At 55.2% G+C, this 12321-nt stretch overlaps 1 protein-coding gene across 3 annotated transcripts in view; it reads right to left on the bottom strand.

Annotated features, from left to right (window-relative positions):
* RAB11FIP4 (RAB11 family interacting protein 4) overlaps positions 1-12321 on the bottom strand; it is an 80290-nt gene that overhangs the window by 11736 nt on the left and 56233 nt on the right. For all 3 annotated transcript variants that reach the window (XM_029211800.1, XM_029211801.1, XM_029211802.1), the window contains one exon: positions 1213-1442. In XM_029211800.1, the coding sequence (XP_029067633.1) occupies positions 1213-1442 (230 nt within the window). The remainder of the gene's footprint in view (positions 1-1212; positions 1443-12321) is intronic.

The raw sequence follows: 12321 nt of genomic DNA, 5'->3' as shown, positions 1-12321 counted from the left end.
TAGACATAACAAGTCTAAGCATGTAAAGGGTCTACACAGAAGAAGGTAAAGCAGGAAATAAAAATATTTAAATGGGGCTTCCCTGGTGGCGCAGTGGTTGAGAGTCTGCCTGCCGATGCAGGGGACACGGGTTCGTGCCCCGGTCCGGGAAGACCCCACGTGCCGCGGAGCGGCTGGGCCCGTGAGCCATGGCCGCTGAGCCTGCGCGTCCCGAGCCTGTGCTCCGCAACGGGAGAGGCCGCAGCAGTGAGAGGCCCGCTTACCGCAAAAACAAAACAAAAACGAAAACAAAAAAACAACAATGAGCCAGTAGGCAGGACGCTTCTCCTTATGCACAGAGCGGATTTCTAGTCCAAAGAAGCCTAAGGCCACAGAACACAGGTCAGAGACCCCAGGCCTCTCACGGGTGACCCAGTGTGGCCTGGGACAGAGTCAGTGGCTGGCTGAACCCTGTCTAAAACCTAAGAACAAAGAAGTACAACTAACTCATCACCTGCCAAAACATATCTTCCCTCGAGTGGCTGCCCAGCAGCTTCTGTGTATCCTTACTCGTAAACTGGGATCTCTCCAACCTGCTGACAAGCCTGGGCACTCAAAGAATGGGAAACAGTGATTTTCAAACTGTGCCCCTGAGGAACCCTGGTTTCCATCTAAGAATCACAGCGTTAACGATAGGGGCTGAAGATCAAGGCTCTGGGCATCTCCACCTTATTTTATTTATTCACTTATTTATCTGTCCTTGGGCTCCTTAGCACCTCGGGTTGAATTAGTCACATTCCTCGCTGCTTTCTCCTGTAAATTTCACTAAACCTCTCGGCACCGCCGCTGGCCTCCTGGTGACTGGCCCCAGACAACAACGGCAACCATCAGGTGGCAGGTGATCAGCCATGTGACCAGCTGTCCTTGGCCTGGCTGGCCGCCAGTGCAGCGGAGGGACCGCCCCCGGGAAGCAACACGGATGAACAGCTCCAAAGGGCCCCTCCTCGACAGTGGGATTCCCAGAGACCCTTGGGTTTGCGAACCCCTGCACTGAGGAAATATACTAGGCTGAAACATATGAACTTGCCTTTTTCTTGAAGGTCGAACATGATTAAAAATCGACAATTTCGTACGGTAAGATTGACACCGGAAGCCCTCTCCTCCCTCTCCAAATCTCCGGCCGTGACCGTCACCTTCTCCCGACAAGTGGAGCTCCAGGCAGTTTTAACTCACTTGTCCTCTGGAAGGAACAGGCCCCCGAGCCCTGCCTCCTTCTCCTCGGCGGGAATCCCGACCGGCCCCTCCAGGCTCCGGCTGTTCTCCGTGGGGCCGTCCATGTCCGACTCCTGGGGGCCCTCGGGCGGGGCCAGCGTCATGGCCTCGTCCTCATCCACAGGAAAGAAGCCGGACTCCCTGGGGAGGAGCTCGCCATCAGCAAAGGTGGGGTCTGGCACCTCGCTGCCCTGGGGAAGACAGAGGGGGGCAGCGCGAGTGAGCCTGGCTCCCCGAGGCGCAGCACCGCTCCTCAGACCGCAAGGACGCCAGCAGGGCCGGGGACGGCGGGGATGGCGGGGACGGCGGGGACGGCGGGGACGGCGGGGACGGCGGGGACGGCGGTGCCGGGAAGCCCAGACACGGAAACCTCGGGTGTGAGACCCTAGCAGATGATTCACCTCGGGGACCTCTCGTGCAAGGCCAGTGAGGGGTGGGAAGCTCCGGGACAGCCTTCCGTGGAGAAGGGCCACAGCCAGGCCAGCTGCACCATCCAGGGCACCTGGGCCGCTTGGCAGGGTCCCCAACACAGAGTCTGCACAGGAAGCCAAGTGACCCCGGGGAAGCTTCTTGGGGCACAGCCCCTTTCTAATGACAATGACAATGACTCTGGCCTAGCAGAGCTTGATGCGGCATGATACGGGGACTGCCCACCATGGGGTCTGCCCCCCACGGTTCTGGGCATGTCAAATAGCATCTCTGAACCTCAGTTCTGTAAGTTGAGAATGGCGATGGAATCTTACAGAGGGATCTCTGTGTCACAGCAGGACCTCAGTGGATAAGTCTAGGCCACAGATCTGCCCCGGCCCTGTCACAGCCAAGCTGGGGAGCAAGAATTCTAGGTCTTTCAAGTCTGAGCTTTGGACTGGTCCTCGGTGCCTAGCACCCTGCCCGGCAATGTCAGCGCACCATAAAGATTTGCCCAAACCTTTTGCTAAAACCATCTTACAGGAGAAGAGCTCTGGCTTTATTCAGAGTTTACCTAGTCCGAGAGAGGCATATCTCTACAAACCATTTCTCGGGGCTGCTTTGCCCCTGAGGAGGTGGGGACCTTGGAGGTGACAGCCTCCACCTGCTGCCACCGGAGATGTCAACTATTCCCCAGGTTCTTCAGCGTGCTCCTTAGCTAGGGCTGGCAGGGTCCCCGTTAAAGGTGCGTCCTCCAGCCCCAGGACCACAAGAAGAGTAACAGTAACGAGGGCTGTGAAAAGCCTCGGGGCATCTCAGACAAGAACAGGATCAGGGACATCCAAGGAAGGTGGTCAGCGAGTGGCTTGGCTGTGCCCACCCAGACGTGCGCAGCTGTCCAGGGGGTCTGTCCCCACCAAGACACACGCCAGCGCTAAGAATAGACGGCGATTAATGAGCTTGGCTCCTGCCTGTGCCATGACTCGGGCTGAGCACCAGATGGACCAATAAAGCCGGCAGCAGGCAGCCAGGAGCCTCTGACTGTGGAGGCCGAGGGGCTGTGTAATTAAACTCCCCCCTAGTGTCCACGCGGCCCTTTGCACCTACATGGCATTAATCAATCCCACACAGCTCCCAACCTTATCAAATCTTGTGTCCTAAGCGAGCTCTTGTCTACAAGCCCGAAATTGTCCCAGTAGAAAAGAAAGGGAAACCAACATTTACAGAACCACCACCGAGTTCTGGAGACCGAGCTAAGGGTTAATATACTACCCTATTTGGGCTTCATGACCCTTCAGGACAGGGATTCCCATCCCTATTTTACTAACGAGGAAGTCAAGGCTCAGAGAGTTACCTGCCAGAAGTCCACTGGCCGGTAGGCAGAGGGTCCCACCTGCCTCTGGCCACCGCTGGCTTGGTTCCATTTATCACTGACGCAACCCACGCTTCACGGATTCTCAAACCCCATGGGGACCATGAGGAGAGACACATCACAGGAACACATTACTAACTATGAAGCCCAGGCGCTCCGCCTAATGCTGCGACTTCCACGTGCCGCCCCCTTCCTGCCCCCAGCTGGGAATGTCCGGGCTAGTGGATGGTCACCCGGAGAGAGGCCCTCCATGGAGAGCTGGGGCTCGTGGAGAAGCAAGGCGTGTGCTCTGTTCCTCCACCTGTAGCTTTTCACCCTCCCAGACACACGGCAGGGCAAAGGCAGCACTGGCTGAGAGTCCCTGCTCTGTGGCTCACAAGAGGGCTTGGTCACTTTGCAAGTGGGTGTTTCTTCTCCTCTTCACAGCCCTGAGAGGTGGGTCTCCTTCCCCCTCTGTGTAGGGAGGTGAAGTGACTTGCTTGGGGCCACGTGGGAGTCAGTGGCAGGGCTGGGACTGGCCTGTGAGTCACCAACGCCCATGCTTTCCCCCGGAACCGCGTCAGCAGGGGTCCGCAAGAGGCTGCCACCCACCCTGCCCCCAGAAGGCAGGCAGGGGGCCAAGTGGAGCCCAGCACCTGTGATTAAGCATCTGGCTTGGCTTCTGGCCAACTCACGTCTGCCTCACTGGACACTGAGATACGGAGGCCGCGTGTCTGCCAGGCACTCTGTCCCAACACCCAACCCATGGTACACAGGTGGGGACCAACCCCCTCACCTGAGGTCCCACAGCGACATACCCATAACTCCTGACACCTGGCCCAAGGCCCTGCCCAGGGTGGAAAGAGTGGTCTCGAGTGGCCTATCTCAGCCACAGCAGGGGCAGCAGGAGGGGTCAGACACCCCACAGGGGTCCCTCCCTCCCAACTAGACCAACACCTCCTGGGCATATTTTTACCCTCTGACTAAGCAGAGTCCACACCTGCCCGGCCCTTCACACTTGACAAAGCATCCTGTCTGTCTCCCACACACACCGTTCAGCTCTCACAGCAGCCCTGGAAGAGCTCCTGGGAGTGTACAGGGCAGGATGAAGGACTCATCTTCTCCATCTGACACTCAGGGAAGATGAGACTCGGAGAGGGAGGGGACTGCCTGGAACTTCCCGGCTACAGAGGGACCTGAGACCTGGAGCCAGGCTCCCCACGCGCCAAGTCCCAGCCCCTCACTCACCCCGACACCCCCCCTCTGCTACACACGTATGCACACATGCTCTCGACATGCCAGCCTTTTCTCTTAAGAAACGGCTGCTCTCCCTACGTCCGCATCTCTTCATTCAAGCCACAACTGGTTGCCCAAGGCAAGTGGAAATTTTAACTACAACTTCAAAACCATTTCTAGTGCAGACGGTCCTCCAACTTACAGTGGCTCGACCTACGATTTTTTTTTTTTGCGGTACGCGGGCTTCTTACTGTTGTGGCCTCTCCCGCCGCAGAGCACAGGCTCCGGACGCGCAGGCTCAGCGGCCATGGCTCACGGGCCCAGCCGCTCCGCGACATGCGGGATCTTCCCGGACCGGGGCACGAACCTGTGTCCCCTGCATAGGCAGGCGGACTCTCAGCCACTGCGCCACCAGGGAAGCCCTCGACCTACGATTTTTTGACTTTACAATGGAGTGAAAGTGATAGGCATTCAGTAGAAACTGTACTTCAAAGTTGGAATTTTGCTCTTTTCCCTGGCTAGCGATGTGTGGTCTGACACTCTCCTGATGCTGGGCGGCCGCAGCTCCCCGTCGCCACCCGATCACGAGGGTGAACCACTGATGTGCTTACAACCATTGTTTTTCACTTTTGGTGCAGCGTTCAATCAATTACGTGAGCTGTTCAACACTTAATTTAAAAATAGGCTTTGTGCTGGGTAATTCTGTTTAAGGTATTCTAGGCGAAGTTATGTTTGGTAGGTTAGGTGTATTAAATGCATTTTCCACTTATTGATACAACAGGGTTACATCCCACTAAGATCTGTAGTTTCCCCCCCCCCCAATTTAAATAATATAAAGACAGCTATAAGAAAAGTAACTAACTGTATACCTTGGTTAGTCTGGGATGGTACCACTTTGGCTTTTTTCCTGGACAAAAGTGGCCCTGTCACCCGTGCTCCTTCCTGGGGGCCTGGGTCCCAGCCCAGCTTCCACTCTCCCTGGCCCGCCAGGGAAGGGCTGAGTGTAGCATGGGGTGGGGTGGGGAGGCAGCGCTGCTGAGGTTGGGGGACAGCCTGCTCTGATCCCAGACAGCTCAGGAAGGGAGGCAAGCAGGGACGGCTGCTGGAAGGTGCTGGAAGGCAACCTCTCACTCCACCTGGAGCCATCATTCCCTGGCTGGGAGAACCAAAGTCACAACAGAAACCCTTCTGAGCCAGTTTCTTTTATATTTTTTAGATAAAGTTACAGAGGAAGAGGAAGAACTCATCCATAATAAAAGTACCGTCCTCATGGGGTTTCCAGAAGGCCTGGGAAGATGCTGCACCTGACAGCAGGGGCTTCCTGAGGCCCAGTTACCCTCCAGTCAGGGCCCTGGGCTGGTCGGGGCCCCCACGGAGCCCCCGTGTCACATGTGCTGCCGTGAAGAGGAAGAACTCTGGGGAATGTGCAAGAGCTAGAGAGTAATCTGCCTGGCCTGGGCGTGGTGAGGCAGATTCTCCTGTCGCTCCAAGATTCCAGAGTTCGCAGACAAACCCCTGGCCGATTCCGGACAGCAGGAAACTGGGCTGCGGCAGCCCCGGGATAGAGCTGGGGGAAGGTGGGGGGAGAAGGAGGACATCGCTCCACGGGGCACCTCCTGCTCGTGGGTACTTCTAGGCCGAGAGCCCCGAGAGCTGCCAGCCCGCCCCAGGCCCCCTGGTCCACATCCAGACCTCCCTCCGCAGCAGTGAGCTCCTCGGGCGTCAGAGGACGCCCGGTGGTCCCGGATCCTAGGCCTGCTCTGGAGGGGTGGCAGGATCAGAGGAGTGGGTAATGGGATTTCACAGAAAAGGGGGTGCCTGAGTTTTTGGGGGGGCCTTTAGGGAAGGGGCAGTGTCCTCAGCAGGTAGCTCCAGGCAACATCTGTGGGTGACCCACGTCCCCAGGGCTCTGTTCCTCAGGACCCAGAGCCAGTCCTGCACATGGAGCTCCCTGTGCCGCCAAGGCCACATGGGCGTGGCTGGCATACGTCCAGCGCACTCCAGGGCACCTGGAGGGGCCCCAGGACACCCCTGTGAGTGGGGCTGGGTGGCAGTGCTGCTCTGCAGCCTGGCAGACTGGGTGTTTAGTCCTGGCTGGCCCGGCCACTCACAAGCAGTGTGACCTTGGGCACGTGACCTCTGAGCTCCTGACTCCTTACCTACAGAATGGGGACAGTTACCCCTACCTCAGAGGCTACTCTAAGGACCACACGTGACAATTTTCACAGGTACCAAAGAGCTGGCAGCTGTGGAAGCATTAAGTCCTGATCCGGCCTCCTTAGGGGCTGCGTGTTGCAGGAGCGGAGCTGCCCCTGCAGCCTATGGGTCCCTGGCTAGTCAACCGGTGAGATCCTGGACAGACAGGAGGCCAGGAGGCAGGTCATCCTCAAGAGGGTTTCTGGAGAGTTCTGAGGCCCAAGGCTGGGCAAACATGCCCCAGCCAGCTGCTCCGGCAGGGCAGGTTCTCCAGCCCCCCACCCCCGTCTCTGGCTGGGGCTGGATGCCGCCGGCCAGGGCTGGAAGTGGGAGCCTGGAGGCACAAGCCTGCCCGTGGGGCCTCCTTCTCCTGTCTCAGGAGCAGCCCTCACCCGCCAGCAGGCCCCAAAGTCACGTCTTCCTCTGTAGCAAGTCGGCACGAGCTGAATTTAATGGCTGGTGCGAAGGCCAAGCATCAGTACCCGTGGGGCCCTTCCAGGCCTCAGAGGGGCCAACAACGCCCCACTGGCCACACCCTCGGAGGGGGTGCGGCACGGCCCAGACTCGACCGCTTCCTTTGGTCCTCCCCCTACCCCACCTGGCCCATTTTCCTGGCAGCTGACTCCAGGTGACCCCATTTCCACATTCCCGGGGAGAGGGAAGCCCCTAAAGGGGTAAATGTGAGGACGTCCGCATCTGAACCCCACGGTCAGCATCACAGGGAGCACAGGGCAGGTGATCAGCAACGGGGCCCAAACTGCGCCGCTGATGGTTAGCTGGCGCGAGCCCAGCGTGGGAAGCCTGAGGCCTGGGCGCTGGTCCCCGCTTGGTCGCTGGCTGGCTGTGCCCCAGCTGTTGGATTTCTGAGCCTCATCTGAAAACAGGGATGGAGATACCTACCTGGCAAGATTGCCCTGGAGAATAATAATGCCTCACACCTCACGGATGCTTGGAAACACGGCAAAGAGCGGGGGGCGGGGTGGCGTTAGAAGCAAAAGCTCTGCAGGCGGACTGACCGGCTCAAATCCTGGTCAGTCCACCTGCACTGCGCTACCAGCTCTGCGCGCTTAGGTTTACTGAACTTCAGTGCCTCAGTTTCCCCATCTAGGGAACGGGGTTACCTATTAGCATTAAACGAGTTGGTACATATTCTAAGCAGAAAGTGCTCAAACCTGAGCTATTATTATCTTCGTTGTACTGAGAAAAGACAGCCAGGGGTGCATGCTGGCCTAGTGGTCTCTCTCCAGCCCCCGGGATCCTATCCCTCTGACCCCGGTGGCACACGGTGTGAAGGTAGGCTGGGTGCAGCTTCTGGAAGCCAGACACCCCATGGTGCAAAGCCGGCCCTCCAAACAGGCCAGGTGCCTCTTTTCTCCCCGCCAGGGCTGTCTTCTGCCCACTGTCTTGGAAGGTCTCTCTGTGCATTAATCATAGCCTTTATTAAGTGTTGGGATGAGATGCTGCCTGGGCGAGGGAGTCCGTGAGGCTCCCAGGCTCTGGCTATCCACCCCCAGCCCTGGCAATGGCTCTGCTCCCCAGGCAGTAATGTGGAGCCAAAGAACAGCTCCATGGGGACAGAGCTGGGTAAAAATAGCTCGGGCGGGCACATCCCAGCTTCCCGTGCTGCCAGGCACCAGTGGGCACACGTGGAACCCACTGCAGGGAAGGTATGGGGGGGAGCGATGGACACAAACTAAGCCCAGGGCCGGGGAGAGGCCAGCCTGCCGCCTGGCGAGGCTGAGCAGGCTTGAGGGGCCTGGGGGTGTGGGGAGTCAAAGCCCTCATCCACCCTCCCGGCCAGCCAACAGCCCAGGAACAGTGACAGGCCCGGTCAGGGTCTCGCTGCGTCTTTCCCCAGGTAGCAGACGATTCAGGTTAAGGAGCTAACTTGTTGGTGCCAACGGCCCAGGTGCACAGGGAGGGGATGGGGTTACCTGGGCCAGGGTGCACTACACACCAATGTGGCTCAGCAGCTCTCATCAAGCAAAGATGGTGGCAGTAGAGATTAGCAGCCATGCAGGCTGTCCCCAGCTCCCGTCCTGAAGCCAGGCCTCGCTCTGCAGGCGGTTGGCGCTCATCAATGGCTCACAGGAGACTTTTCAGCAGAGGGTCGCCCGGGTGCCAGTCGAGGGGTGAGGGTGGGAATAAGAGGGATTTCAGGGTCCACACAGAGGGGCGGGTGCCTCAGCCTTGCCTTCGGAACAAAAGCAACCTTCACTCAGATACGAGGCCTCAGCTTGCCCACAACAGGGCCAAGGGCAAACCTGGGAGCACCAGGTCACCAAACTATTAGGGGTTATCACCCGTCTCAGCCAGCCCTGGGGACTGACCTCACACTGTGAGATCAAAGCTCTGCAGCCCAAGCTTCCCACTCTGATGGGGAGGCCAAGGTCAGGCAAACAGACAGATTGCCACCCCCAAGGCTAGAGCAGAATCCCCTCTAGTTAAGCTCCCTCCCAGGGGTGGGGCACCCAGAGCAGCTTTCAGGCTGTCTCCTCCCAGCCAGGGGCTCCAGGATCCACCTCCTGAACCCTCACTTCAGGGAGGGCACCACCGGCAGCTCAAGACTACCCTTGACTGGGTTCCCACCCAGGAGTGGATCTCAGTGTAGACGCCCTAGCAGCTACACTACTTTCATCATAAAGTAGACCCGCAGACCCCAGGAGGGGGACAATGGTGACAACAGGAGTTCCTCAGGAGCTTACTATTAGCCTCAAGTGGGAAATACTAAGAGGGTTTGATTCTCCCATCACCCCCCGGAGGGAGGTACTAAACCAGCCCGTTTTGCGGATGGGGAGACTGAGGCACTTGGGCAGACTGGGTTCAGTCCAGGATCTGGCCTCCACCAGCTGTGGAACCTCAAGCTGGTAATGAACGGAAGAGAAAGTCATGATCATGTTTCTCAAGAAGCCCCACTTACATACAGCCAAGGTGGTCAGATGAGTCAGGCTGCAGTGGCACATACCACCGCCAACCACGGGAGGCGTGTGGAAGGCGTGTGGAAGCCCGCACTGCCTTTTTTCAGTGTTTCAACTGCAGCTCCTCAACTGTCTCTCTGCCTGATCTCCACACCCTCCCCGCAGCACACACGCTGCTGCTAAGGTAGTGCCCCAGGAGTGCAAGGGAAAGGAGGGCATGACGTAGCTCCCAGAAAAACTGTAGAAATGAGGGATGCTGGATTGGCCTCCTGGCAGCCAAACTAAGGCCAGAGGTGGGTGAATCCCCTGCGGGGCAGCAGAACAGAGGGGCTGGAAGTCTTAAGGGTTGGGGCGAGATTCTGAGGCAGATCCTGGCAGCGACCACCCAGGCACTGGCCAGGGGTCTTCTGTCCGGTTGACCTGAATGTCCAGTCTGCCCTAAAGGCTGTGGGGTCTCGCTGAACTGGCACCAGAGCTGGAGACCACTCCATGCCCATTCAGACCTTCTAACCAGCTCCCCGGGGTCCAAGTTCACCCACCACCCTTCGGATCAGGACGAGCTTCCAATGAGCCTGGTGACAATGAGCGGAGGGCTGCCCGAGCTCGCTGCCGGAGCGCAATGTTCACTGAGAATGAATCAGCTGGAGTTTTGGCTCTGTGCGTTCAAGGAGGGACAATCTGGGGGCATAAGTGGCACTCGAGTCCCAGGGGTATGGGAAGGGCCAACAAGATCTGCTTTCCAAGCCCATTAGGCAACGGGGTCAGACCCTGGACCCCACTGGAAATGCCACTCACACCAGGGCCATAGCCCCACCCAGGAGACACTCTGAGCCCTCTGTCCCCACTTCTGTTCCAATAACACATTTGAGCACGTCAAAAGGTATCAGTTAAAAAATAAAAATAAAAATGTGTTGCTAAAAATCTAATGGAGAAGAAAATGGAAGAGGAGAATACTTAAGTCATCCAAAAGGATTCAGGAAAAGGGAGGAAAAGAGAATCAAAGATCAGATTGGAACAAACAAAAAGACACATAATAAAGAGCTCAACCATATCAGTAATTCATTAAATGAAAACTGAATAAACCATCCTATTAAAAGAGAAATATTGTCAGACAAGATTAAAAAAACTACACGCTGGGCTTCCCTGGTGGCGCAGTGGTTGAGAGTCCGCCTGCCGATGCAGGGGACACGGGTTCGTGCTCCGGTCCGGGAAGATCCCACATGCCGCGGAGCGGCTGGGCCCGTGAGCCACGGCCGCTGAGCCTGCGCGTCCGGAGCCTGTGCTCCGCAACGGCAGAGGCCACCACAGTGAGAGGCCCGCGTACCGCAAAAAAAACAAAAACTACATGTCATTTACAAGAGACACAATTTAAGCATAAGGACACATGTAGGTGGGAAATAAAAAAAGATACACCACGCAAACACCAACTAAAAGTTGGAGGGGCTATATTAATAGCAGACAAGAGATAGAGAGACATTAAAAAAACGATAAAAATCAATTTAACAAGATGTAACACTCCTAAGCATTTATGCATCTAATAACATGGTTTCCAAATATACAGAGCAAAACTTAACTCATCTCTCTCAGTAAATGATAAAGCACACAGACAAGATAATGAGAAGGGAGACAGAAGGTGTGAACACAAGCTTGACAGGACACAAATATAACATTACACAGCTGTAGAATAAAACCATTAGATCAAAGGTTGATGAGCATTTGGATACTTGCACAATACCAAAGAATCACCCTACAGATTACTGCAACCCCCTGACCCCACCCCCAGTACCACTACCATGGAATAAACAGGCTACTGTCATTTTAATGCAGTGATCAAACCTGGCACCGCTAATTAGGACCAATCACACACTGGCCTCCTGATGTGTTCCATTACGAAGGACACAGCATCACCTATCATAGAGTCTTTACAAAACATTTAATTCTAATCAAGCCTTAAAACCTAACCTCTACTAAATGGGAAAGCAGGGGACACAGGAACAAGTTACACATCACCACGGGGAAACAATCGGACAGAAAGAATGTGGCACCTTCTAAGACAACCAGCCTGGTCTTTTCCAAAACAGAAAGTCATAAAGGAGAGGGAGGGTCCCTGACTTCAGACTATACTACAAAGCTACAGTAGTCAAGACAGTATGGTACTGGCACAAAAACAGAAATATAGATCAATGGAACAGGATAGAAAGCCCAGAGATAAACCCATGTACATATGGTCACCTTATCTTTGATAAAGGAGGCAAGAATATACAGTGGAGAAAAGACAGCCTCTTCAATAAGTGGTGCTGGGAAAACTGGACAGCTATATGAAAAGAATGAAATTAGAACACTCCCTAACACCATACACAAAAATAAACTCAAAATGGATTAAAGACATAAATGTAAGGCCAGACACTATAAAACTCTTAGAGGAAAACACAGGCAGAACACTCTATGACATAAATCACAGCAAGATCCTTTCTGACCCACCTCCTAGAGAAATGGAAATAAAAACAAAAACAAATGGGACCTAATGAAACTTAAAAGCTTTTGCACAGCAAAGGAAACCATAAAGAAGACGAAAAGACAACCCTCAGAATGGGAGAAAATATTTGCAAATGAAGCAACTGACAAAGGATTAATCGCCAAAATTTACAAGCAGCTCATGCAGCTCAATATCAAAAAACCAAACAACCCAATCCAAAAATGGGCAGAAGACCTAAACAGACATTTCTCCAAAGAAGATACACAGATTGCCAACAAACACATGGAAGAATGTTCAACATCATTAACCATTAGAGAAATGCAAATCAAAACTACAATGAGATATCATCTCACACCGGTCAGAATGGCCATCATCAAAAAATCTAGAAACAGTAAATGCTGGAGAGGGTGTGGAGAAAAGGGAACCCTCTTGCACTGTTGGTGGGAATGTGAATTGATACAGCCACTATGGAGAACAATATGGAG

This window comes from Monodon monoceros, unplaced genomic scaffold, assembly GCF_005190385.1.
Source record: "Monodon monoceros isolate NGI ecotype Baffin Bay Population unplaced genomic scaffold, NGI_Narwhal_1 Super_Scaffold_9, whole genome shotgun sequence".
Taxonomy (NCBI): Eukaryota; Metazoa; Chordata; class Mammalia; order Artiodactyla; family Monodontidae; genus Monodon; species Monodon monoceros.
The sequence above is the reverse complement of the archived record's forward strand: the minus strand, read 5'-3'. Positions and strand labels throughout refer to the sequence as shown.